Source organism: Natator depressus, chromosome 1 (assembly GCF_965152275.1).
Source record: "Natator depressus isolate rNatDep1 chromosome 1, rNatDep2.hap1, whole genome shotgun sequence".
Taxonomy (NCBI): domain Eukaryota; kingdom Metazoa; phylum Chordata; order Testudines; family Cheloniidae; genus Natator; species Natator depressus.
In genome coordinates, this window is record NC_134234.1 from 158134633 (window position 1) to 158162512 (window position 27880).

General features: G+C 41.3%; 1 protein-coding gene across 3 annotated transcripts; it reads left to right on the forward strand.

The window, feature by feature from the left end:
• The first annotated feature begins 74 nt into the window (after window positions 1-74).
• On the forward strand, window positions 75-27880 carry LCA5L (lebercilin LCA5 like). Of its 3 annotated transcripts, XM_074969855.1 has the most exons (8): window positions 75-157; window positions 3113-3465; window positions 5895-6409; window positions 9762-9899; window positions 12870-12963; window positions 23136-23245; window positions 23596-23719; window positions 25208-27880. In XM_074969855.1, the coding sequence occupies exons 1-8, from the start codon at window positions 75-77 to the stop codon at window positions 25960-25962; spliced, it is 2172 nt and encodes a 723-aa protein (XP_074825956.1). In that variant the 3' UTR covers window positions 25963-27880. The 3 variants fall into 3 exon arrangements, 2 of the variants coding, with proteins under 2 accessions (XP_074825956.1, XP_074825962.1); XR_012641730.1 differs by lacking the exon at window positions 25208-27880 and having other exon boundaries at window positions 93-157; window positions 12870-12962; window positions 23134-23245; window positions 23596-23607; XM_074969861.1 differs by lacking the exons at window positions 23596-23719; window positions 25208-27880 and having other exon boundaries at window positions 93-157; window positions 12870-12962; window positions 23134-23246.

A 27880-nucleotide genomic window follows, 5' to 3' on the forward strand; every position in this document is an offset into this window, starting at 1 on the left:
AGCAGAAAAAGGAAGGGGAAGGCGGCTGAAGCAACAACCCCCCCCACTGAGAACACTGAACTACAAGCCCCAGGATGCACAGCGCCAGAGTGCCCCGTTCCCATAGCAACAAAGAAATGAAAACAGCTTCTCCCGCTAGGGCAGTGGAGAGAGCCAGGTAACGAGGGAATGAGAGCCCCGCCCTGTGCGGGGTGAGGGGGCAGGGGAGTGGGGGGGGCAGTGCGGGGAGAGAAGGGGGGGCTTACCTGTGGGGGGGCAGGGGAGTGGGGGGGGCAGTGCGGGGAGAGAAGGGGGGGCTTACCTGTGGGGGGGCAGGGGAGTAGGGGGGACAGTGCGGGGAGGGACGGGGGATCTCTATCTGTGCAGGAGGGAGGTGCAGAGGAGCTCCAGGGGGCCCCTCAACCAGGTTGACCTTCCTGGCAGCATCTCCATCCCTTGTAGGGCTTGTGGTGTCCCAGGTTCTAACTCCATCCCATTCCTGCCCTAAGCCCATTTGTTCTTCAGACTGAGGCGGCCTGGTGGTGCCCTGGGCCTTGGACTGGCTGATTGTGGGACCCACTGAACCATATGGTAACACCCTCCTCACCCAGGCTGTGCTTTCCTGTTCTTTCTTTCGACTGTCTTCAAACCATAATTAATCTCTCCCCTCTGCCCACTCCTCACCCCTATTTTTGCTGCTTTTGGATGCCTGGGGCCAAATGATGGTTGAAACGGAGTTTGTAAACCGTGTTCGAATGTAGACCCTTGCCTAATACCTAGGCTAAAAGATTATTTCTGATCCCTTATGTATCATTGCAGTGGCACAGAATCACTGCGACAAAGTACTGCCCCTGCCACTCTTCCCACCCCATCTGCTCCCAGAATATCCCATGCATTAGGGTATCCCTTGTGGGGAGAGAGGAGAGGTCCCTGCACAGGGGTGAATTCCCCTGACAGCTTCCATATGATGTGAAGAGGAGGCAGGGTGAACCCCACACAGGAAGCAGTTCTTCGAAGAATCACAATTTAAAAATGGCACTGCTGAAAGTGTAACTTAATCTGTTGTGCTACCTCCTAGTAGCTCCAATAAGTAAAATGCAGTGAATAAGCAATTATACACTCTGATTTGCTGTCCCGATCTCATGTGAATAATAACTAGAAGTGTGTGAAATATTGAGAAACAAAAACCCTCAGGTATTTTCTGTCTTGTTATCAATATGAAAATTGCCCTATTTTCTGAAAAACTCACCAAAATTCATAGTTCATTTTGCTTGAAAACTCGAGTGGAGGGAGGAAAGGACACATTTTCAAATGCAATTGCGCCTCTTTGAATATATGGCAAAAGCACATGAAAATGTACCTAAGTCAAGTACTCATAAATCTGGAAATGTCTTAGTTTGATGTTATTTTCTGAATAAAATAGAGTTTATTATTTCTTTTTATCCTCACTATTTAATATGAACTCCCCGACTGGTACACTAAATTTTGTCCCTCTTCTGAGACTCCTGAGAACATATGCCTATATGGTGTTAAGCTCTTAAATAACAAAGATTATGTATAATATTCTCTCTCTAGAATCTAAGGGTTTGTCTGCACAGCACAGTTAGCCATGAGTTATAACTCGAGCGTTATCCCTAACTCAACTCCCATCCACACACAAAAATCTCTAGCTGGAAGTAGATGGTGTTTTAAGCTTGAGCTAGCTGGCCTGTCCGGGCATGTCTACACTGCATCTGGGAATGAGCCTTCTGGCTCGGGTCCACAGACTCATGCTTGCGGGGCTTGTGCTAGTACTATAGAAATAGCTGTGTAGACATTGCTTTGACATTGTGCCTCAGTCTGGAGCATGAGCTCTTAAGCCCCTTGCCAGGCTTCAGAGGCCAACCTCCAGGCTAGCTGCAGTGTCTACAAAGCTATTTTTAGAATGCTAACATGAGCCCTGCTAGCATGAGTGTGTGGACCTGGACTGGGAGGCTCCCTTCGAGGTACAGAATAGCCATGCCCTGGGGAGTTGACGCTCCAGTGCTTCTAATGCTCGAACTAGTAATGTAGTAGGGTTACAACAGGTCCACTTACAACTCAGCAACAGCTTCTCCAGTCACTCTATGCTGCTAAACAAATCACTCTGTAACGCCAATGTTGAGTTGGACACAATGGTGAAATGAGGACAGACACATCGATGGATTTTAAGTAGCAGGCCACAACTTTTATTAAATTTTAAATACAGGGGAGGAGTGCTACCTGCCCATCACACATACTCTCCTGTACCAGCAATTTAATTGTTTCCAGTGTGGGAGTTACAGGGCTCCTACCATATAAGCCATAACTCAGGGTAAGCTCTTTCACTGATGGCCCCATCAAGTTTTCCTACCCCTTGAAGCTGACGGGTGGCATTTGTTTTGAAGTGTGGTCGCACTTGAGCTAGGCTAGCTACAGTGCATTAATCTGAGTACTAACTTGAACTAGAGTGGCCAGGTGCCCAGTTTTTGACCAGAAAGTCTTATTGAAAAGGGGACCTGACAATGTCCGGTCAGATCTACTGACTGGACACCCAAAGTCCGGTTACTGCGGGTCGGGGAGGCGGGGAGGCGCAGAGTCATCACCCTACACCAGCCACTATTTAGCCGGGGTTGCCTTCTATGGGCATTGCAGCTCCCAGCCCCGGCTCTGCAGGCAAGTACCTCCCAACCCGGGCAGAGGTGGGGGAGAGAGGGGAAGAGCAGCAAGCGATGGGGGGAAGGGGAAAGAGGAGCAAATGGGGGTGCTTCCTCAGGGGGATGGGGCAGGGAAGGAGTGGGACCTCAGGGGAACAGGCAGGGAAGGGATGAAGCCTGGGGGGAAGGGGTTGGGCAGGGACGGGTCTTCAGGGGGAAGGTGTGGGGCAAGGATGAGGAAGGGGAGGTTCTAGCTCTCCTGCCGGAGTGTCCGTTTTTTAAATATTACAAAGTTGGCAACCGTAACTTGAACTAATTCTTGCAGTGAAGATGAGCCCTAAATTATTGCCTTATTTCAGCCCACACAATTGTCTGTTTCTATTAGACTTAAGGAGAAAATATACTTTTGAACAGGCAAATAAATACTATGTTTTTTCATGTTAATGTGTATAAACTGACAAACATTCCACTCCTGATAGGTCATGGAACCCATTTACGATGTCCTCTACTAGCAACACAATGATGGCCCTAGACGACTGTTTCCTCCGTATTATAATGCCAGAAGATAGTAAGTCAGAAAGCTACACAAGAAGCAGAGGCAGTAATGAATCTCCTAGGACCAGTAAGAGCACCAGAAGCAGCAGTAGTAGCAGAATTAATGATTATAGTAGATGCAGTAGAGAATGTGAAAGTGAAAGTTCTCATGTTAACTACTCTGATGATTTTCTCACTGACTATTTGGAATCAGCTGGCAATAGCAATTATTTAGAACTGTCAGGAACCAAAGAGAAGAAACTACAGAAGAAAAATAAGAAAAATGGTCAGCCAAAAGGTAAAAAGAACATTGTTCTTGTTTCCCCACTAATGAATTAGATTTTTGACAATAGCTAAATAATATACATATGAAGATTGGTACTATCCCCAATTCTTGACAGTTTTTGTCTTAATATGTCACATAAAATAAAAATAAGTTTTTGTTTTAGGTCTATTTCAGTCTCATTTGTCAGCCAATATAATATTGAATTAGCCATATTATACAAAATATATTCCTTCTGTGTAAACACTAACAATAAAGAAAATATCCCCCATCAAACCCACATTTTTACTTTCATGTCTGGAAATGGATTTCCTTAATTCCCACCATTCAAGTGCACAAAGTGACTGTAAAACTCAGGGGCCAACTCCTATCCCTGTCCAAGACCCTTGCAGGGTCCCAAAAACTTGTCCAGCCCGAGCCTGAACGTCTACATTGCAATTTTATAGCCCCACAGGCCTAACCCTGCGAGCCTGATTCAGCTGACATGGGTCAGCCATGAGTCTTTTATTGCAATGTAGACATACCCTTTGGGCCTTCTTCCATGCAGCCCCATACAACTGGAATTCCCAACTCCCATGACCTCATCCATCATGCCTCCACCTCTTTCTCCTTCAAGCCTCTCCTTTTGAGATACTTCTTCCAAAAGGCCCATAAACCTAGTCTTTCCCTCAAAGAATTGTTAATAAGACAGACTAGAGAAAATAAACAAATAAAACTAGAACACACTATAGTAAAAAATCATGGAATTAACAAGACACCAGCTAACTTCATTGTGTAATCACTTGTTTGCGTAATCCCCTCCCCAACCTTCATCTGTAACATGATCCAGTGTCTGGAAGTTAAAGCCAGACAAATTCAGGCTGGAAATAAAGTGTATTTTTTAACAGTGAGGGGTAATAAATCACTGGACCAATTTACCAAGGTTTGTGGTGGATTTTCATCACTGGTAATTTTAAAATCAAGACTGGATATTTTTCTAAAAGCTCTGCTCTAGGAATTATTTTGGGGAAGTTCTGTGGCCTGTGTTACACAGGAGGTCAGACTAGAAGATCACAATGGTCCGTTCTGGCCTTGGAATCTATGAATCCGTCAGGTCTGGCCTTACCATGAGGTGAACTGCAGCAGCTGCCTCAGGTGCTAGACTGTGGGGGGGGCCAATAGGACCCAGAGTTTCAGAGTTTTGGCCCAAATGAGGAGGCATGGGGGCATCATTTGAGCTCGCCACCTCAGGTGCCAAAATGTTGTGGGCTGGCTCTGGAATCCTTGAATCTATTATGTTTTCTACTTAAAGCCTGTTCTTGTAAATAGTTCATATCCAGAGCTCCCACTGAGTTCAACAGGGGTGCTTAACAGGACCTGGCTCTTAGATTGCCAGCTGTTCAAGGCAGGGACCATGAATGCATATTTATCTTTAAAATGGCTAGGAGATTTTGGGTGCTATATAAATTATAATACTAATTCTCTAGAAATGCACTTCTTGGAATGCCTTAGAGTTACTATGAAATTGAATGTATGCATAAAAGCAAGGAAAACAGTCAGACTTATAGTCCCAGCCCTTTAAATTTTCAGTTACACTTCAGAAAGGGACATTGATGCTTAGTAGTGGTACCCTTAGAATTTCAGGCTGTCAAGAATATTTATCAAATACAGTATATAGAATGGAAAACTGTATAACTATTCTAAATGCCTGATAATTTAAACAACACTACATTTGTGTTTCTAAGCTATTTTTGAATTAGTTCAAATCAAAAAATGGTTTGAAAGTGATACAATTGGTACAGAATTCCTAGATGCAGGTTTGTTAGGAAATGTATTATTACCATCACTTTGTTTTCTGAATTTTTGCAGTAAGTTATTGTTTTCTTCCTTCTTCATCATTAATTGAATTTTCCTAATCTAGGGCCATATCCAACTCCACTGAAGTCATTGGGAATCTTTCCATAGGGAATTGGATCAGGCCCGTACAACCTAATCCTCTGACAAAACACACACTGACTTCAATAGATTACTGAGAGACAAACTTTATTTTAGGTGGCGTTGGGGAGGCTGTTCTGTAAGCACATCCTACTAGCCTCAGAAAAAGCCTAATTTGTCTCAGAGAAAGCTGTTGCTGGAATATTAGCACTAAGGCTATCTAGAGTGAAGATGTTTCCTGCGGGAAGATAGTGGTCAACAGAATGAGGAAGTGAGGGAACCTTTGGACCTCATATGGACCTGGCTTTAGTTGTGGCCAAATGCTGCCAGGAAAAATCCATGCTATAGATGTATCAGCACAAAATATTTGAACAGTGAAATTTTAGTACAGATTTTGAACACTGTGCGATACATACTGCCTTTAAGTAGCTTAGGATAACTAGTTATGAGTAAAGATATGTACTGATTTTGCTTTCTGTACCATTAAATGATATGTAAGTCACTATTAGTTTGTTTTGGTCTGAATGCAGGAGGCAAGAAGTTGCCACCTAAGAAGATGCAATTCCAGAATACTTCATTTTTAAGTACTCAGAATAATATGATTTCCCAGAAAAAAGATGCTACGGCTCAACGTATATTATCTGCAAGACTTCACAAAATTAAAGAGCTGAAAAATGAACTGTCTGACCTCCAGCATAAACTGGAAGCATCAAACTTAGAAAACCAGCTTCTGAAACAGCTTCAGTATCGGCACTTGAAAGCAATAGGTAAATATGAAAATGCGGAGAATAACTTGCCTGATATTATAGCAAAACATTATAGTGAGGTAAGATCTCTAAGGGGACTCCTTAGGAAGTCTCAGGAACAGGAGCGAAATACATCCAGGAAGCTTAGAGAAGTTGAAGCAGAGCTGTTAAAGACTAAAGATGCCTTGCAAGTATTGCAGAAACTTTCAGAAGACATGAATCTTGCAGAGAGAGGGGAACTTACTCATAGATTATCAATCCTTACAGAAAGAATGGAAGCCAATGATAAGAGAATACAGGTAATATGGAACATGTCCTTGTATTTTTAGAACTATAATAAGAAACATTTTTGTGAAAGAATAATGCAAGATTATTAATGCATATAAAATGAATATTTATAGTGCAAGCTAACAACACAGAAATTCAGAGCCATTTGTTTTAATCCAAAGCTTTCCAAAGTTTAGTGATATTATGAATGAATTACCCATAACTTTAATAAAATCTTGCAAAAATGTATCAATGAATTAAACTTGGAAATAAAGATTAGTCAAACTGTTGCCCTATTACCTTTAAAAATATGACATACTACTGGAGAGCTGTCTCCAAGTCTCCCATTCACTCCTTAGTACAGGTGTAGTCAAATGTATTGCAGCTGTTGACTAGTGAATTAAGCATGAGTCAGGAGTCCTAGTCTTAGGTCTACCACTGATTTGATACTTGGCACTGGGGAAAAGACTGAATTTGAGCCTTAGGTTATTCTTCTGTTAAAAGGATGGACAGCGTTAAAGGAGGGTGATGTGAGGCTTTATCAATGAATATATCTGAAGTGCTTTGAAATGCTTGTATGAAACGTGCAGTATAAGTGCTAATATTATTATTTATTTCAAGGGTTTTTTTGGCAGAGTTAATATTTAATTAATTTATAGTGTGACCGTCATTGTGATATCTAAGGTTATTTGACCAAAACTAATAAAAACAACTGTTGCCAACATTTAAGTAGACAGCACCCTTGTTAGGATGCAATATTCTTCCAGAAGGAAATGGAGGGAGGTGAAGCATGAAGAAATAATAAAAAATAATGGAGATTCAGTAAAATGAGAATTGGGAGAGTAGCCATTGGGAAGAATAGAAAAACAATTGCCTCATAAATTCATAACACTATTTCCCCCTTATTTCTGGGTGTGGCGATCCCCTAAAACTTACCTCAGAGCTAACATGATCCCCTATCTGCCCACCTTTGATGCCTCTCCCCCTCTGCACTACAGCGACCTGTCTCCTGTGGACAGGGTTGTATATCGTTCTTTCTGAAGCTCACTAACACTGCTCTTGTAGGAGGCTGCTAGAGAGCTATGGAGGATGTTCCTTCCTTACCCCCAAGGGTTGGGCAAACTGCCTTTGCAGTGTTCCCAGAGTCTTAGGGGTTGAAACACCAAGCATCACAATGCCCAACTTTTAGGCGCCTAGAAAATCACAGAAAAAACACTAAAAAGAAAAGGAGTACTTGTGGCACCTTAGAGACTAACAAATTTATTTTGATCACAAAGCCTGAATTTGGTGCCTAGGCTCCTATACAATGAACGGGGAGAGACAGGCAACTTAGAAAGCCAATACACTAGACAGGGAGCCATCTAAGCTACCCAAGGGAGATGCTGATGAGAGGGGTGTTTGCTGAGCCCCAGTCTCTCTCTGAGATAGGCACCTAAATCGGGGCTTCAGGGAGGTGCCTAGGTCTGTTTAGTGATCCACAAATGGGAACCAGGCACATAATGTCAGGTGACCTAGGCCCTTCTTGAAGGAATGAGTTGTGCACCTGCCTCACACCACACAAAATGGCCACCGGAGGAGTAGGAGGTGGTGGTGATGCCCACCATATAACTTTAGCTCTGTGCTTAGAACACTCACCTTATGCTCTTAACTACTGAGCTGTGGGATATTCTGATATGGGAATCCCTCATTCTGTCCTTTGAAGCTGTTTCACTGTGGATTAAATAATGAAAGAGTGAATGGACCTGGGGTCTCCCATATGGGTACCCTAACACACACACACACACACACACACACACACACACACACACACACACGAGCAGTCATTGGATTAGAGAGAGAGAGTGAGTGAGAATGACTTTGTAGGCTGGTGGTTAGAGCACCCACATGGGAGACCCCCAAGTCCAATAACCCCTCCTCCATTCACTCCTTCATTAGTTATCCACAAAGGAACAGCTTCAGCAGGAGAGATTGAGGGAGCCCCACATCAGAATATCCTGTAGTTCAGTGGTTGGAGAACCCTCCTGAGAAACAGGAGATTCCCCTGCTCAAGTCCTTTCTCACCCTCTGGCAGAGAGGGGGGAATTGAACCTGCATTTCCCACATCCCAGGGGAGTGTTCTAACCACTGGACTAAAAGTTATAAGGTGGGCACCACTCCTTCCTCTTCCAATGGATTTTGAATGGGACCCAGTCTGGAAGGGAAGGCACCTACTGGATCAAGCCCCATATGCAATTTAGGCAGCCCAATGCCTATCTTCCCCCAGTTCATTAATCACTCTGGGCTTAGGTGGGAGGGAGGCATCTGGACTCCCAGAGTGGGGCAGTGGTGGGCATGTCCCAGAGTCTAAAACTTAGGCGCCTAGGGAACTTTTACAGTGGAAAGTTAAGCGCCGAGTGAGTTTAGGTGCCTACAGGGTTAGGCAGCAGCCAAGCAGAAGTTTTGTGGATTGCAGTGCTGCCACACATGGGGATTTAGGGACCTAACTCTGGAGTTTAGGGGCCTAAAGTGCTTCATGGATATCTTTACTTTTACTCCTTCCAATTTAGATGTAGATCATTCAAATTTGAATTCATAACAGTATCAAACACAAATATTTTAATCAAAAAGTAATGGCGTACAGAACGGTTAAAAATAATGTCCCTGAGAGCGTGTAATAAAGGCATAGGATGAGAGAAAATAAAAAGGATTCCGTGCCTTTAATGTCTCATACTTCTTTACTCTCATTGTCTTTATGGGGAAAGCCTCCATCTCCGATTTTTAATAAAATCTCAGAACAGTGAAGTCTTCCATTTATCCTCCAGAAATTAATTTCTACTCTATCAGAAGAATAACTGAACTCAGCTGCCATTCTGAAAGCTGTTTATTTGTAGAACCCCCACTGAGAATCAGTAGAAAGTCTTGCTCATGGAGACTTTGCAGGATTGGGTGCTTAGCTTATAATTTTGATACTGACACAATGGCAATTACAGTTTATCCCCTGGGTTCTAAATGATACAGGACCTGATTCTCATTTATACTCCCAGAGTGGTGTAAAGGGGCCTTAATGTAAATGAGAATCAGGTCCTGATGATCTCCCAAAAAAAGACTGTACTGGATTAACACATTAGGAATTTAGTATATTGACTTATTTTTAATTTTTGAATACCTATATATTCATTTTGTTTGGTAACCAGCTTTTTGTTAATTTTAGATGTAAATGGATACACTGCATTTTTGTTTTATTACAAACTTCTAATTTCAGATTTTATTTACAGTAGAATATGATTATTAGAAGTTTCATTTTTCATTATGTTACTCTGCTTATTTTTTAAACCTGATGTGAATTGAAATTCTTCAGCTGTTACAGTGAGAATATCTACATGGTTAAATATGTAATGTTTCTAGGGCTTAGAAAAACAGCTGACGTTGAACAGTAGCATCTTTAGTCGTCAATTGGCAGCTGAGAATAGAAAGACTATAGCAGCTCGGACAATCACAAAGAACTTACAAATGGAAATTAAGTCTCTTCAACAAAAAATTAAGGTACTCAAGATTTAAAATAGGGTTTTTTTTATAAAAGTGCCACATGTCTTATGTTACATGTTCCTGTTACTTTCATTATATTCTTAAATAAGATAACTAAGGAATATGTAATGCAAAATGTATACACTGCAAAAATATAAAAAAGTAAAATAAATTAAATTATCATTACATTTATTTGTCAGAATCTGAAGTAGATCAATAACTGGTAGAAATGCAATTAACAATATCTGCCTGTTACCATTTGATGAGTCTGGATCAGCATGTTATGCTATAACTGTAGCAGGGTCTCACAGGGGTCGGTCCTGGGTCTAGTCCTAGTCAACATTTTCATTAATGACTTGGATAATGGAGTGGATAATATGCTTATAAAATTTGCAGATGACACTGTGACAGGTTGCCCCTCTTAGGATGCCACCTGATGTGCTGAGATACCACTGAGCCCACCTGTTCTGCCACCTGGGCATCTTTTTTACCTGTCTTGCGGAGCCAGGCTATTAAGCCTCCTCCAGCACACACACAGGCAGGGCCATACCCAACTGCAGAACAACACAGATGCTGAGATCAGCTCTGGGAAGACTCATCTTAAGGGACTTGCCCCAGCACTCAGGTGTCCACCTCTCTTGGAGTGCAGACCCAAAGGTATATTATAAAATCCACCTCCTCCCTCAGTGTGGAGGAACGTATGCACAACCTCTTATTCCCCCACCCCCAATTATGAATTGCACAAACGGGGTTATATTATAAACAAGAAATAAGTTTTTTAACTATAAAAGGTGAATTTTAAGTGGTTAAAGAGATAGCAAACAGAACAAAGCAGATTACTAAGCAAATAAACAAAACACGTAAGCTAAGCTTATTTCACTAAAGAAATTAGTTACAAATAGTAATTTCTCACCCTAGATATTGTTGCAGGCAGATTACAGAAAGTCTTGAAAGGCAGCTGCACTGGTCTCCAGCTTGAGACCTCAGGTATTATTACTCACAAGCTAGACACCCTTCCAGCTTGGGATCAACCCTTCTCCCCCCAGTTCAGTTCTTGGTTCCAAGTGTTTTTCAATATCTCTTTGGGTGGGGAGGCAGAGGAGAACCACAATGAGGTCACTCCCCTGCCTTATATAACTCTTGTGTAAGGCGGGAACCCTTTGTCTTCCAGTGGAAAAACACTGGCATTCCAAAAGGGAAGGTGGGGTATCCAGAACCAGGTTACTTGGACCCATGTCTCTGCATGGCTGTGGCAGCCATTGCTCGTAGGCTGTTTCAAACGTCCACAGGAAGACTAAGCTATTTTACAGTCCATTGTCTTTGCTAATGGTTCATTAGCACTGTCTGGCTTTCTCATTGTTGTACCTGAAGGGCTAGTTGGGGGTGCACCCAAAGTATCCCATTTGAAATACAGATACATAGTCAATATTCCTACTTCAGATACAGAAATGATACAGGTGTACAAATTAGATAATCACATTCAGTAAATTATAACCTTTCCAATGATACCTTACAAGACCCATCTTGCATGAAGTACATCTCAGTGATGTCATACCCATATCACAAGCATATTTTCATAAAGAATATGGAGTGTAATGTCACAGACACCAAGCTGGGAGGGGCTGCAAGCACTTTGGAGGACAGGATTAGAATTCAAAACGATCTTGACAAATTGGAAAATTGGTCTGAATTCAGCAAAATGAAATTCAATAAAAACAAATCCAAAGTACTGCTCTTAGGAAAGAAAACTCAAATGCACAACTACAAAATGGGGAGTAACTAGTTAGGCAGTTGTACTGCAGAAAAGGATCTGGATGTTATAGTGGATCACAAACTGAATATGAGCCAACAATGTGATGCAGTTGTGAAAAAGTCTAATATCATTCTGGGTTGTATTAATGAGAATGTCGTATGTAAGACATGGGAAATAATTGTCCTGTTCTACTTGGTACTGGTGAAGCCTCAGCTGAAGTACTGTATCCAGTTTGGGGTGCCACACTTTAAGAAAGATGTGGACAATTGGAGAGAGTCTAGAGGAGAGCAACAAAAATGACAAAAGTTTTAAAAAGCCTGGGGTCTTTTATTAACCCAGAGTAAGTAATTAATACCTGGGGGAGCAAACAGCTGTGCATATCTCTCTATCAGTGTTATAGAGGGTGGACAATTTATGAGTTTACCCTGTATAAGCTTTATACAGAGTAAAATGGATTCATTTGGGGTTTGAATCCTATTGGGAGCTGGATGTCTGGGTGCTAGAGACAGGAGCACTTGCTAAGCTGTTTTCAGTTAAGTCTGCAGCTTTGGGGGCGTGGGTCAGACCCTGGGTCTGTGTTGCAGCAGATTAGCATATCTGGCTCAACAAGACAAGGTTCTGGAGGCCCAAACTGGCAGAGAAAACAGGCTCAGAGGTAGTCTCAACACATCAGGTGATAGTCCTAAGGGAGTCTGTGTAATCCAACCTGTCACATCTCCATCTCTTGAATGTAATGTTATGAAAAATCGATATGAAAGAATGTAGGTGTGTGTTAAGGCTTAAAAGAGATCAGAATTCAAATTCTGAATTTGGATCACTGAAGAAAATGACAGGTTTCAGAGTAGCAGCCATGTTAGTCTGTATTCGCAAAAAGAAAAGGAGTGCCACAAGTACTCCTTTTCTTTTTGAAGAAAATGAGATTGCTAGTTCCCATTTATGGACATCACAGGCTCACTCCCATTGGCACAATTCACCATGGTTGATAGTTTCTGTCCAAGAAAGGCTTTGGACTGGAATGTGAGGATTTTCACATTTGAGTTAGGATCAAAGTGTATTGGTACAGTGATGTGTTAAACCTTTTAAAAGTGTCTGCCTGCAGAGCGTTTGTCTCAGGCCACAGCTACTTGTTCTCTATTTTCATGAACATTATTACATTCATTAACACTATTTTAAGATGAGGCACTGGAGCTGGTAAAAGGTAATCATTAAGTTTGATAGTGTGGATTTTTTTTTAGGAAAAGGAACGAGAAGTTGGTATAAAAAATATCTATGCAAATCGGATGCTTAAAGGTCTACAGGACAAAGCTGATCCAGTATCTTGCAAAAAAGGTACTGTATATCTGTAATATTTTTTATTTTTATATATTTTAGTGTTGAACTTGCATTGATTTATAACTGGGACATAATGGGATAAATTTTCTAAAACAGGGACCTAAATTGCACCTGTAAATATGCAAAATGGGTTCTTGCGCATGCAGTTACCCCTTTGGACACACAATTACTTTTCTTTGTTCATATGGATGCAACTAAGTAGCCCATTTCTGAATATTTAACATAGTTTATGTAAATGAACTTTGGGCCAATTTTTACCTTTTCTTAGTGACATTTACATAGACTGTACAGTATATGATACTGTGCCTGTTAATACTTACAAAAGTTTTGGAAAATAAAGTGTAATAATGATGAGACGTAAGCAGTGTTTCTGCCTTAAGTACATAATCTCTGCATCATTAGATCATTAGCATTCAAACAGTATTTCATATTACGGCACCACAGATTTTGTATAGTATATTTGAACATAGCTGTGCTCTCTAACACCACTGTAGTTAAGGTTATGTCAGGGTTTTATTTGCAAAATCTGTTAAATTTTAAATTTATAATTTGTCTGCAAAAATTACTTTGGCCTGAAATTTAGCATTTGATTAGTCTAGTAGCAAACTTGCCTTACCCATTTCTTTAAAAATCAGATAGGCAATTTAAAAATGATATAAACACTATTTCTGATGGTGTGTGTGTAACCAAGATAACTCAAAAAACTAAGATAAAATACCAGCATTTCTGCTCCAATCTTTACAAGTTAGTGGTTTTAGAAAATCAGATCTCTGGGATTCAGCTTGCCCCCTAAATCTAATTGCGTTTCTGCTAAGTCAGCCGATCTGAATCAGACAGAGCCAACAACATCCAGTGAGAAGTCCTCTCTGTGATGTCAGAGGCCTTCGGTGCCTTTGTTTCAGGTAGCTTTTTACAGCAATTGCACTTCAGCAGAAATTGTTTCTGTGAAGAAAAATTTCAGTTAGAAGCTTTCACTCTTATATTTGATCCATAAGATGAGTAAAGGTTTGGACAAGGTTTGCAAGAGGTGTGTTGCAAATGTCTTCAGTAAATACTGCCAAATATCCTGCTAAGAGGACAGGAGTAAGACATTTCTAGGCTGCTGCATCCAATCCGAGGCTTCCCTCTCCTCAGTTCTAATAAGGTAAGACTCTGTACCTCACAGTACACTTCATCCAGCTCAAGCCTCGCTCATTTCTACTCTCAGTTTATAGAGATATTTCACATGGCTATGGAAGAAATCCATTATACCCTTATCAGCCTGTCAAGATATCTGATCACTGAATTATATCTCTTGTCACCTCTGTCAGTCATCATGTGCAATAAACAAGGATGGTTATTGTTGTTCTCTGCAGTTTTGTGTGACACTTTTCCACCTCGATCTAATTGTCATATCCAACAGTGTCTTTTGTATATATGTTAAATGCTCAATATCTTACGAATGCATACATGAGTTATTATGTGTTTTGTTGTTTGTCTGATAGCCCTTGTTATGTGATGCTTCCATTCCATGAGTTAGAATGTTTTTGGAGAACAGAAAGTACTGGATTGTTGCTGTTGTTTCTAAAATATAGTATGGGTATTATAAGATATGCATATACTGTATGAACTCACTGCAAATATACAGATGTTGTTTTAATTTTTTTTCAATATTCATTTAATGAATAGTTTCTTGAATGATTCTATCATTTCCCCCAACTAACATTTCAAATAGGGAGGAAGCCTTTTCTAGGAGGGCTGGTTTCCAGTCACAGAGAAGGAAACATTTCTTGGCGTTTACTTACAGTACCATGTAAATAATAATAATAATTAATAATAAAAACAGGACCCAAACAGCAACTGGATGAACAAATTTAAAATAAATTAAGGACATTCAAGTGGCAACTTCAAAGACTATTTTCCTAACCCGTAAGCCCTGGAGATTCTGTTATACATTTATCTCAAAGATGCATAACTTCCCATGGGCCTTTCACAGCTAAAGCTTCTAAGGGTATGCCTACACTACAGTCAACACAGTGCCACTGTAGCACTGTAGAATAGGTGCTTCCTATACTGATGGAAGGGGTTTCTTGTCAGTGTAGGTAATCCACCTCTCAGGCTTGTCTACACTTACTGGGGGATCGATGCGCGGCGATCGATGCATCGGCGGTCAATTTAGCGAGTCTAGTGAAGACCTGCTAAATCGACTGCAGATCGCTCTCCTGTCAACTCCTGTACTCCACCGGATCGAGAAGAGTAAGGGGAGTCAATGGGAGAGCATCTCCCGTTGACATCGCGTAGTGTGGACCCTGTGGTAAGTAGATCTAAGCTACGTCGACTTGAGTTACGCTATTCACATAACTCAAATTGCGTAGTTTAGATCGACTTTTTCCTGTAGTGTAGACAAGGCCTTGACAGTAGCTAGGTCGATGGAAGAAGACTTTAATCGACTTAGCTGTGTCTACAGCAGGGGTTAGGTTGACCTAACTATGGGGTTCAGGGCATGAAATTCTTCATAGGCCTGATCATAGCAGTTAGGTTGACCTGGTTTTTATGTGTAGACCAGGCCTTAGACTTGAATTTTGAGGGTGAGAGATCCCAGACTAGGGCTTGCTTCTAAACAGTATTTACAAGACTGATGGTCACAGTGACAGGTTGTCTGACAGAAGAAGAGCATAAGAACGGCCATACTGGGTCAGACCAAAGATCCATGACGCCCAGTGTCCTGTCCTCTGACAGTGGCCAATGGCAGGTGCCCCAAAGGGAATGAACAGACAGGTTATCATCAAGTGATCCATGCCCTGTCACCCAATCCTAGCTTCTGGCAAACAGAGGCTAGGGACACCATTCCTGCCCATCCTGGCTAATAGCCATTGATGGACCTATCTTCCATGAATCTATGTAGCTCCCTTTTGAACCCTGTTATAGTATTGGCCTTCACAACACCCTCTGGCAAGGAGTTCCAGAGGTTGACAGTGCGTTGCATGAAAAAATACTTTCTTGTGTTTGTTTTAAATCTGCTACCTATCAATTTAATTTGGTGGCCTCTTGTTCTTGTATTATGAAAAGGAGTAAATAACACTTCCTTATTTACTTTCTCTATACCACTCATAATTGTATAGACCTCTTTTATAGAAGGGGAGCTCTGTTTTCCTTTGGTTAGCTTCATAGATTCCAAGGGACCATTGTGATCATCTAGTCTGACCTCCTGTATAACACAGGGCATAGAACTTCCCCAAGATAATTCCGAGAGCAAAGCTTTTAGAAAAACATCCACTTTTCATTTAAAAATTGACAGTGATAGCGAATCCACCACTATCCTTAGTAAATTGTTCCAGTGATTAATTACTTTCACTGTTAAAAATGTATGCCTTATTTCCAGTCTGAATTTGTGTAGCTTCATTGAATTGTGTTATACCTTTCTATGCTAGATAGAAGAACCCATTACTAAATATATATTCCTATAGACTGTTATCAAGTCACCCCTTAACCTTCTCTTCGGCTATGTCTACACTACAGACCTTACAGCGGCATAGATGAACCGCTGCAGTGGTGCCGCTATAAGATCTCCTGTGTAGCTGCTCTATGACGGTGGGAGAGAACTCTCCTGCTGGCATCATTAAATCATCCCCAATGAGCAGCAGTAGCTATCTCGGCAGGAGACCATCTCCCACCAACACATCACTGTCCACACCAGCACTTTTGTCAGTGAAACTTTTGTTGGTCAGAGGCTGTTTTTTCACATCCCCCAATGGACACAAGTGCTAGTGTAGACAAAGCCTGTGTTAAGCTAAATAGATGAGTACTTTGAGTCTCTCACTATAAGGCATGTTTACTAATCCTTTAGCCGTATTAAAATGCATATTGGTTGCTTGCAGCTAATTTACCAAGTTTAGTTAGCATAAACAAAGTTCAAACAGACAATCAGAGAGATTGCAATAATTGAATTGTTAGAGAGCCTCCTTCCTAGTTGTGTCAGTCAACAGATAAGAGTACACTAGAATTCACAGTCTTTTCTTCATATGAATGTTCAGACAGGTACATGAGATATATCCCTGTGGATAAAATTACTTCTGAAGAGCAATTTTTCCCCTTTGCAATAATACAAGATTCACCACATGATAAATATTTATCAACAAGCTCCAGTAGATACCTCCACACTCTGCTACAGATGTGCTCCCCTCAGTTACGAAGTACACATACTGATCACTGTGCTATACTCCTATATAATCCATATATTCCTTATGGACAAAATATAAACATTCCCTGGAAATTACATTTCATATAAGCTTGCAGGGGCTGTTGCTATCCTCCATGGCTATAGTTTTTGGGGAAAAAAACTTTTTTTTTAAATGGAAAAAACAAATTAATGGATTTCTCAGCCCATTATCCCTTGCACATGAACATGAGACACAGATATTAGTCTGGGTTAGGGGAAGGAATTTTTGTGCAGAAGCCCTTTGTTAAAATATAGGCAACATGTTGCTATCCCGAAATTGGAAAACTAAACTGGCACTTCTTTGATGAGGGGCAAGTACTTAAACTTCATTTGCTAGACACTATCATAAGGAAACTTTCACTTCTGTGAATATTGCGGAGTTCTTAGAAATTGAGTGGCAATATGCAGACTTACTGTTGTCTTCTGTTTATTCCTTTCCTAATGTACTGCCTCTACTGAATGTCTGAATCCCAGTAAGTGTTAGCTGGCAATTCATGTTGTGGGATTTAAAGACATGTCGCTGCCTGATACTGGCCCTGTAAAAAGGAGCAGGGCTAGTGCACCTGTGCCTTATCAGTACAGTCCAATCTGGCCGATTAATTGATCTTAAAAGCGGGTATCTGAGCCTTAGGGGAAGGGAGACCCAGTGAGTTAGGAGGGAAGATCTGACAGAGCCAGGAGATTATGCTTCCTGGGAGAAGGCTGAAGGCAGGAGAGCAGCAAGAGGGATTTGCTGGCTGGTGTCCCCAAGCCAGAGGGCCAGGGCTGAAGGCCAAAGAACAGTAGAGGGAGTTGCCTGCTGGCTCTAATCTGCAGAGCTGGAGCCAAGGGCCAGAGACGGCTGAATACAGGGAGCAGCAAGGACAGAGGTGGATTAAGATTTATTGAGGCCCTGGGCACAAAGAACATTTGGGCCCCCCAAACCCCGGGAGCCCAGGGGTGCCAGAACTGGGCCATGCCCTCCCTCTTTTTAACATGTTCGTAGTAGCCCTGGGCAGGAATTAAGTTGTGGCGGCATGGGTGTACTTTGGGGGGGGGGGAAGGGGAGTTTGCCCCTCCAACTGCAAGCCTTGGGTAGAGGCAACAGGAGGAGCAGTGCCGCATGTGGCTGCTGCCTCAGGCACAAAGCCCAGGCAGCAGTGCAGGGGCAGCCTCACAGCAGGAGGGACCCAGTGAGGAGTGGGGAGGTAGACTGGCACCTGGAGTCAAGTGCAGGCACTGAGCAAGCCTGGGTGGAGTGTGGTGGCCATTGAGGCCAGGGCAGTAGCAGTGGGAGCTGCACTGGAGGAGCCCTCCCTGCCCAGCTCCTTGCTGCCTGTGACCTTTCTGGGGCTCCCTGCCTCCTCCCAACTGGGCCAGGGCCTCCTCTCCCTGCAGAGCACATCTGCAGGCCCGGGGAATGGGGCAGGAGGCTGGACTGGAGTCCCACCCATGAGTCCCACTGGCAGCGCTGTGCCCTGGGGTGCAGGGACACGGGCTAGGGGCTGTTCTCAGGCACCCTGGCCCCCACCCAGGGCAGGTGGAGGGTCCGGGACTCCCCACAGCTGCTCAGGCTCCCTGGGCATTGCCCGGCTCTGGCTTCTGTTCTGGCTGGGGAGCAGGGCCATGGGGGGGGGGGAGAAGAGGAGGAGCAGGAGGTGGGGGCACAGTTCCAGTGCTGGTGGCCCCCACACTTCTACCCAAGTTTTGGTGCTCCTGCAGGGGCCCCTAAATTGGCCAGGCCTCCTGGGCATGCGACCCATTTGCCCGTGTGTTAATCTACTACTGAGCAGGGAGCTTACTTGCTGACTTCTCTAGGGCCAGAGAACAGGACCCAGAGGGACCATGAGAGAGCCTGGGGGAGTGAGGAATGCTCTTCTGGGAAAGATGATCTCCTAGCAGAGAAGCAGAGGGGGTTCATGCTGGGAAGAGAGGTGTTGCACTCCAATTGGATGAGCTGGGGTTGCTGCTGTCCTTGCAGAGGGACAGAAGAAGAGGGCCAACAAGGAGCCTAGGTGTGGTGGAAGACACCAGAATATGGTATGGATGGGCTCCCAGCAGAGATGATGGGAGGGTGCTTGCTGGGAAAGCAGGATTTTTAAGAACTATATCCACAGGGTGTGGAAATGGACTGTGTTTGGGACTCTTGTTGAGGACTAATTGAGCTACATTTTGGTAATAAACCTTGTGGATGGACTAGGGGGTAAGCTTGCATGGAGTTACTGGGGACTCAGGGAACTGAGGCAGGTGTACTTGTCATGCTGTGGGGGGAAATGGGTGCTCCAGGTAGGGCTGCCCTGTGACAAAACACATATCCCCATTTCCCACCCAGAGTAGGGTGACTTTTTTTTAGTTATGATGTGTTGGCTTCAAATTTTAGTTACACGGCAATAATAAAGTTTTACTTTAAGTCTTATACTTCTTTTGTTGTTGCACTTTTGTTCTATTGTGTTACTCTTATTTAAGTTCTGTTTCTGCTTGCATGAGATGAGGAAGCTCTCAGGTGGGGAGAAGTCTGTGATTTTGTATATGGGGGAAGAGTTCTGACAAAGGTCTGAGGGCTGGTATCTCTGCCAAATGGGTTTGGTTCTGAGCCTACCAGTTAGGGACTGATTTAGAACCCAGAACTGGAAATGCCACCAAGTAACTTGTCTTCTGTCCACATTTTGAGTTGGTTTTCCCATGATCACCTTGATCAATTGGTCCATCACCCCTCACAGAGAGAGTGCCGATCACAACATGTCACTGGTGTTGTTCTAGCCAGTCCTTCAGCCACCCACGGGCCAGGCTCTCAGTGGCACTTGTCCATGATATATTAAGAAAAAAGATATGCTCCCCCTCAAAATGGCCATTTTCTATTTTTTCATTTGTGAAAAAAGACTAATTATATATTTCTTGTGTGTCTGAGTTAACGACTTGAGATTGATAATCTTAGATTAAATAATTTCAATTGACCCTGTAATTTTGACAATCAGAGATTAGTACAGCACTATACAGGATACAGAATGAAATAGATACATTACTGCCCTTTGTTGTCAGATTAAGAGCTGTATATTTGTCTGTCCTGCATCTGGAAGGGCCGTGCAGTTTTCATTCTCCCAACCTAAGTTTCCATACCAGTATCATTATATAGGGTTTCAGACAAAGGAAACCTAGTTGCCAAGAATATTCTCCCAGAAACATATATTGTGATGTCATTTCTATAGAGTCTCAGTTTACCTGACTCACAGGAGAAGGCATGATTATTTACAGCTGAGAGGACTAACAATTCTTCAAGTTAATATCTCTCAATGGGTCTTTCTTACACCACAATCATTCTTCCATATTGATTTCCCCAACAGAAAACATCTGACTGCTATAACAATTTCTTATTAGTTTTCCTAGTTAAGATATGCTTATGCCAACATTTTATATGTATGTTAAGGAGATGGTTTTCCAAGAACATGAAGGTGCCCTGGAGTTATTAAATACAGCATAATGAATGAATTTCTGAATAGGGTTATTTACTGGTCAAGACCAGTGTTCTAGGCTTTAGAATTCAGACATACTCTTTGCTGAAGATAAAGATTCTAAAGAATAGCTAATATATATAAATGAATCAAATATACAGAAATAAAGAACTAAAGGTATTACTATTTACTAACAGGTTTCAGAGTAACAGCCGTGTTAGTCTGTATTCGCAAAAAGAAAAGAAGTACTTGTGGCACCTTAGAGACTAACCAATTTATTTGAGCATAAGCTTTCGTGAGCTACAGCTCACATCCGATGAAGTGAGCTATAGCTCACGAAAGCTTATGCTCAAATAAATTGGTTAGTCTCTAAGGTGCCACAAGTCCTCCTTTTCTTTTTGTTTACTAACATAAGGCACATCTAAATCTCTAGCTCCCCCTAGTCCTGAATCTAAGAAATGCTCAAAGGACTTCTGACAAGGCTTTTAAAACAACTCAATAGCACTCACCAAAGATTCAGAAAGAAAAGGAAGGTTCTCTGTAGCAGTGGCTCTCAATATTTCCTGACTATTGTCCCCCTTTCAGGAGTCTGGCTTGTCTTGCGTACCCCAAGTTTCACCTCACTTAACTACTTGCTTATAAAATCAGACATAAAAATACAAGTGTCACAGCACACTATTACTGAAAATTGTTTACTTTCTCATTTTTACCATATAATTATACAATAAATCAATTGGAATATAAGTATTGTACTTACATTTCAGTGTATAGTATATACAGCAGTATAAACAGGTCATTGTATGAAATTTTAGTTTGTACTGACGTTGCTAGTGCTTTTTATATAGCCTGTTATAAAACTAGGCAAATAGCTAGATGAGTTGATGTACCCCCCTGGAAGACCTCTGTGTACCCTCAGGGGTTTGTGTACCCCTGGTTGAGAACCACTGATTTATTGGACCATTGCCACCATAGCTGTCCACCACACTGGTCCAAAATCCTTAAGAAATAATTTCCAAAATGCTAGCTATGAAGATCCTTCCTAGCTACCACCCAGCAACAGTTTAAGGGAGACAAAACAAAGCCAACACCAGGAAATCATGCTGCAGCCAATGCTCTGGTTTCAAACCGAGCGTGCTAGATGTAGAAATACTCATGGTGCATCCTCCCATTACTGGTTTAACCAATTGATTTGCTACTCTAAGTTATTATCAGAAATGCTCTGATCAGGAAAAGGAAACGCTGACAACTTTGTGTTCAATAAATGAAGCCCTCATGATGACACCTTTTTTTCCCCTTCTGCTATGTTTTTGTACCCCTCACTTGGGGCTAGATTCGCAAAAGGTGTATGGGTGTTGCATCCTGTCGTCTAATGAAATTCACAGCCCTTTTTAGGCATGGAGTGAGAGTTAGTTTTTAAAAAAAAAATTCACAGAAGCCAGCACGCTGGGAGCAGGGAAGCCATTTAAGCTAATCAGAAGGAAATGACAAGGAGAGGAGTGGGGCTTAGGCCCCATCTCTGAAAGGAAGTTAGGTGCCTTCCTCCACTTGGGATTCACAGAGTTAGGCATCTAAGCCAGTTCAGTTTTTTCTCATGAAAAATCAGGAGGTAGCACGAGGAAGTTATAGGCAATAGCCCAGTGGTTAGGGTGTTCACCCAGGCTATAGAAGACTCAGCTTCCAGTCCCTCCTTTCCTGGACTTGAACTCAGGTCTCCAATATAAGTGCCCTAATCACTGGGCTCTTTCAGTCTCTCCTGTTGAAGCTGTTCCACTTTTAATAATAATTATTAATTGGGCCAAAGAGAGAGTATGAGAATGACTCTATAGCCCAGTGGTTAGGGTACCCACCTGCAAGAGGGGGCTTCAAGTCCCTGCTTTAAATCAGGCAGAATGGGGACTTGAGCCTCGGTCTCCCACATGGCATGTGAGTGCACTTCTCAAAAGCTTATGCTCAAATAAATTGGTTAGTCTCTAAGGTGCCACAAGTACTCCTTTTCTTTTTGCGAATACAGACTAACACGGCTGCTACTCTGAAACCTGTCACTGGGCTATTGGTTATAAGAGGGAAAATTGACACCACCATCATTGTCTTTTGTGTGTTAGGCATGCTCTGAGTATGCCTACCTGTCAGGTAAGAGGCCATGGAACACCTAGTTTGTGAAACTTGGCAGGTCTTAGACATGAGCTAGGGCATCAGGACTTAAATGGCTTTGTGTATGCCTGCTGGCAGAAGCATAGGTCCCTACGGTGGACACTTAGGCACTTATGGAGGTTAGCCAGCAGCTGAATAGTGGTTTTGGGAATGCCAGTGGTGCCTGTTTTATCTGTGTGGATTTTGATAGAAACTTTTACAAACCTCTTCTGCCTTATGTTTTTTTATAAAATGGCATTATGGGAATAAAGAAATACATACCTGGAGCTAGAGATGTTTAAAATAATAGATTTCCATACCAATATTGGTTTTATAGGTATTATCTATTTCCAAATATGGCATTGTTTCAGAAACTCTGTGCTTCCCTTTAATACTTGCTCTTCTTTCTACAGGTGTTAGTTTAAGCAAATCAGTACAAGTAAATAAGCAGAATTTTAGATCAGCACAGGTTTCACATCATCAAAAACAAGGAATAGTCAAGAGTGCAGCTCTATTCCTAGAGGTATGAAACATTTGGATCCCATTTAACCTCAAAGTTTCTAATGTGTTTGCTCCTATATCATACTTCATTCCATAATTTTCAAGAACTTTTTTTCTGAATATCCTGAATTTCAGTGTGTTCTGAAGATGTATTGCATGCACCATTTTTTGTTTAAATATAGTGGTATTATTTTAAACATGTAAGGATACTTTTGTGAGGGCAAAAGTTACTATATGAAATAAATGTATGATAATCTAAATAGAACAGAAAATACCAAAAATGAGCATCTTGAGTCACAAAAAAATCACTGATCATTCACTAACATAAGTGTAGCTTTTTTTACCATTATCTTGGTTTATCTTGAATTGTAGGAGAAAAAGACAACTGAAGACATAAATCAAAAAGTAGAACCCTATGAAGATACAAAACATAAGATAGAAATTGAACCAACCAAGAAACCATCAAAGCAAGAAACTTCTAATAAAACATGTAGAGGTATACTTTTAATTTTTCATAACCTCATTTGATCTTATGCAAACAGAACGAATGAACTACAGTACACTGGTATTACACGCTGCCGTGATGGCCATTAGCCTGTATCTGACATACAACAAACAAGTTCAACAACAGCGTTAATACAAGCCACTGAAGTCCACCTTAGTGATGCTGTAGTACTTATGTAAGTAATTTAGAGTTGGTTTATATATGTCTGTGCTTCTGGCCTTCTAATAGCATTCTTGGTGACAGTATGCAGAAATCAGGTGCCTTGTTTGAGCAGATAATGGACTATGGTGGTTTTATTGACAATTTATGCTGATCAACTTGATCCTGAGCGATAGGCTGCTGACCCCTGTCATCTGGCCTTCAGAAGGGTGGTTTCAGATGAGGGTTGAGAGGTAATTTATGCTGCTACTGGAACCTTGTCTAGAGTTTGTCTCCGTCTACCTTGTCTCCCCAATTGTCTCAACAAGGATTGAGATCAGAGCCCGTCTGCTCTCAAAACTTGTCCTCCTTTTGGTTTGTCATACCCCAAAGGTGCACCAAACCTGCTTGACCCTGTTTTGACACTATTAATGCTGTTATCCCTGAAGAGGCATATCTGATGTAGCTGCATGAACAAGGGGAACCCACCCTGCAAGGTGGGGAGGGTTTCTTACTGAGCCAAAATCACTCTTTGGTGGTCTTCAGTCCTTGGTATAAGGCCTTTCTGTTTATCTCTGTTAATCTTTGACTATTTTCACTTCTCCTTGTGATCTACTTTTTCTTTAAGGTTGGGTTTTAGCTCATTTTATTGTTTGGCAGTGAGTAGTTCTCTCCAAGGCAGTGAGACCATCCCTATTTTTTTTAATTGTATAGCAACTTGATATATAAGCCGTGGGTGCTCTCTGTGTGTATACTACCCCCCCAAAACAACCCAACTAATGCCCACACTACAGAGCCAATACAGCTAGGAAATGATAAAGTGGAATCTATTCCACCTTATTCAACATCAACAAAATTGTCACTTAAGTTCCGGAATTCTTCTTTATGATGGGTGATGATGCTGAAGACAAAAAGAACACGTGAGTTTAGATCCCATGTTGAATTTGTTTGCAGGGCTGGTAGTTGGACTTTGTCATATAGAAGTATATTACTTTTCTAGGTTCACCCTTTACAAAATCATGGAGTATTAAAAATTATCATGAATAAAATTATCACATTTATACACTGAATAAAGTTAGACAACTGGAAAAAATATGTAGTAAAAGCCTAGAGGCAAACTCTAGGGTCGATTAAGCGTCCGGGTGCTCTATCTAGATCTAACAAATCTTCTGGCATACTCATTAGTGAACAGTATCTTCTTAGTTATCTCATAAAACTGGTGAAATATAAACAAGAATGATGGTATATAGATTTACAGAGGTAAAATGTCTTTGCACTATCTAATGCTCTTAAACAATTTTTAAATTAAGAAGATTCCTAAATAAAAATATTCCATTGTAGAATTTTTAAGAGATGAAATACAGCTCACGGAAGAAAAAACTCACTTTGAATTGATGGCAAGAAAGAAGAAAAATAGAGAAGTGCAAAAACGGAAAGCTGACTTACTGAAAGAAGAACTGGAGAAACTGATGAAAGCAGGACAAACTCGACCTCCAAACGATGTCCCAATAAGGAAGAATAATCAGGAAAAAGTTGTAGCAGAAGAGAATGAAAAGGAGGAAAGAAAAAGTAAACAACTAAGTGACAAAGGAGCAGCAGAAGATAAAAGTGTAACTCCAACGCAGAATAACAGAACACCCACTAGACTAAAAAAACAGTATACCTTCACAGAAGCCACTGAAAACTTGCATCAGGGGCTTCCTGCATCAGGTCCAGTGTCCAACACAGGCAGCCTCCGCAAAAACAGACAAGCTGGTCAGCACCAGAGTGAGACAGCTGAATTGAAGGCAAGAAATTCATTTGGCATATATGAGCCATCGTTTGGTAAAGTTACCAAAACAAGGCAGAAAGACACTGCTGCAGAGGATGGATGCTATGTTCGTACAACGCTAAGAGAGAGGAAAAACTCTCTTATGGAAGAACTCTTTGGACCAAGCTGTGTCTTAAACAACCATTCAACCCCTAACACAAAAGGGCTTGATAAAGAACAAACAATTGTGGACAATGAAACGTTACATAATTATACAAGTGAGATTTCAGACTCTGACACTGGTCTGCAATGTGGAGATTCTAAACTTACACTAGGAAAGTCTTAGGTAACAACTTCATCCTCAGACATAAAATAGTTTTAATATTCAATTGATTTATAAGTTAAATTGTTTATCTTTAATCTTGAAATATGCAGTATGTTTAACATTTGTTGAAAAGCAGTGTGTTGCCTACCAGTTTTGGGTTTTTGCCTTCATTATTTGTAAGATTTCATTTAAATCTTATTAGAATTTTTATCTGAACCATTCTTCAGCAATAAAACTGAAATGGAATACTAAGTTACAGGACAGTATTTCTCTACAAGTGCAGTGTCCCAATGCTTATGCACTCTACTCAATTTGTTGAACATTCTTGGGCATATTAGAATTCACCATAATACAGAATATTAAAACCATGTTTATGCTAGCTGCAGTGAAAGGCTGTCAAAGCTGGAAAGCAGTTGAAGTCTGTCTGGAAGAGTAACACATTAAAGAAGGGCTTGTGCTACAGAACAGTGAAGACAAATAGGATTGAAATACCTACTGGATTTAGGGGGAAAATTCTGCCCCTGTGAAGTCAGTGGGGTCAGGATTTCACAAGTGTTTTAAATATGTGTGTAGCTTTTAAATCTGAGCCCCTAGTCTAGCAAAGCACTTAAGCAGTTTCATAACTTTAAGCACAAGTAGTTCTTCACTACGACTATTCCTGCTTAAAGTTATGCAAGTACTTAGATACTTTAGTGGATCAGCGCCCATATATAAAGTGCTTTAAGACTATAAAAGTAATCATCTGTAAGCTATAGTGGCATGACTCTAAAAGCTGAAGCGTTTCAGTAATCTTGTGTCAGAATAAGAATTAATTCAAATTGCCATAAGTTTAAAGTTGAAATGCTGGGGGCAGATAGCAGGCCTTTATTGGTGAAAGGTCTTCAGCTCTGGAATTCAATCATCCACCAACCCTCAAGCATGACAGGCAGCCTTTAGGGTGAAATGTCACTTCAATCTGGATTTCTAAGTGAGATTTGTCAGCTGGCTAAGGTCATTGATTTGCTTTTATGGTCATTATTTGGCCCTGATACAATAAAAGTTAGAGTTCAGTCCTGAAATATCTTCCAAAATTCAAACAAAATTATATTTTCACCAGCTCCAGAAAGCTCTGAAGCTTCATTTGTTGCCACTGAAAGTTAGAATTCCTCAAAGCACCCCACCCCAACCCAACCACTGGACTCAGGTGACGAAGTCTGCACTATTTTGCCCATGAATATGTAGTTTTGGAAAAGTAGGGGATGCCCACTTCTCAAGTAGCCTTGCCTTTGTGTACTGTTTTGGTTTTTTAAAATCTGTACAGTCACTTAAAGTAGGATGTTTCAGATACGTAGCAAGGGTCAGAAAAATCAAAGACAGATTTTTTTTTCCTAATGTTCAAAAAAGCCAAGGACATTTAAAAACAGTTGCGTAAACATTAATTATCCTGTAACAGATTCTAATCACTTTTCAGGATGAAGACACTCTGCATGTGTTCACATAATAGTATTTCTCTTGGTACTTGATAGCTTTTCTCCTAAAGATAAGATACTTTGATTAAACTTTGCAATGAAAAACTTCAAAGATCATGGGTAGTGTCATCAAAAATGCACGTGGAAAGAATATCTATGAAATATTTCTTTTGTGTGATTATAGCCATACCCAGCATATGGAGCAGTCACATTCAAAAAATACTTAAACCAACAACTTTGTTCACAGTTCTCAGAGCCCAAACTTCATTGCTCTTGCTCTCCCAAGGAGGCTGATTAAAGAAATCAATAGGATTACTTGTGTGAATAAATAGAGCAAGACTTGGCCCAGTAAATGTAACCAAAATAGATAACACAAATCTACTGCTAAAGCAGCTTTTCTTTTGGAAAAAGATGCTGCTTCTACTGGTCTTGCTGCTCTTTCACTTCAAAACAAATGAAATGCAAGACTTTTGAGCATCAGCAGATGCGTC

Coding starts and splice junctions, on each gene's coding strand:
- LCA5L (XM_074969855.1), top strand. CDS start 75: ATGCACAGCGCCAGAGTGCCCCGTTCCCATAGCAACAAAGAAATGAAA. Junction 6,410..9,761: donor CCAATGATAAGAGAATACAG/GTAATATGGAAC, acceptor TAATGTTTCTAG/GGCTTAGAAAAACAGCTGAC. Junction 23,246..23,595: donor GTGCAGCTCTATTCCTAGAG/GTATGAAACATT, acceptor CTTGAATTGTAG/GAGAAAAAGACAACTGAAGA.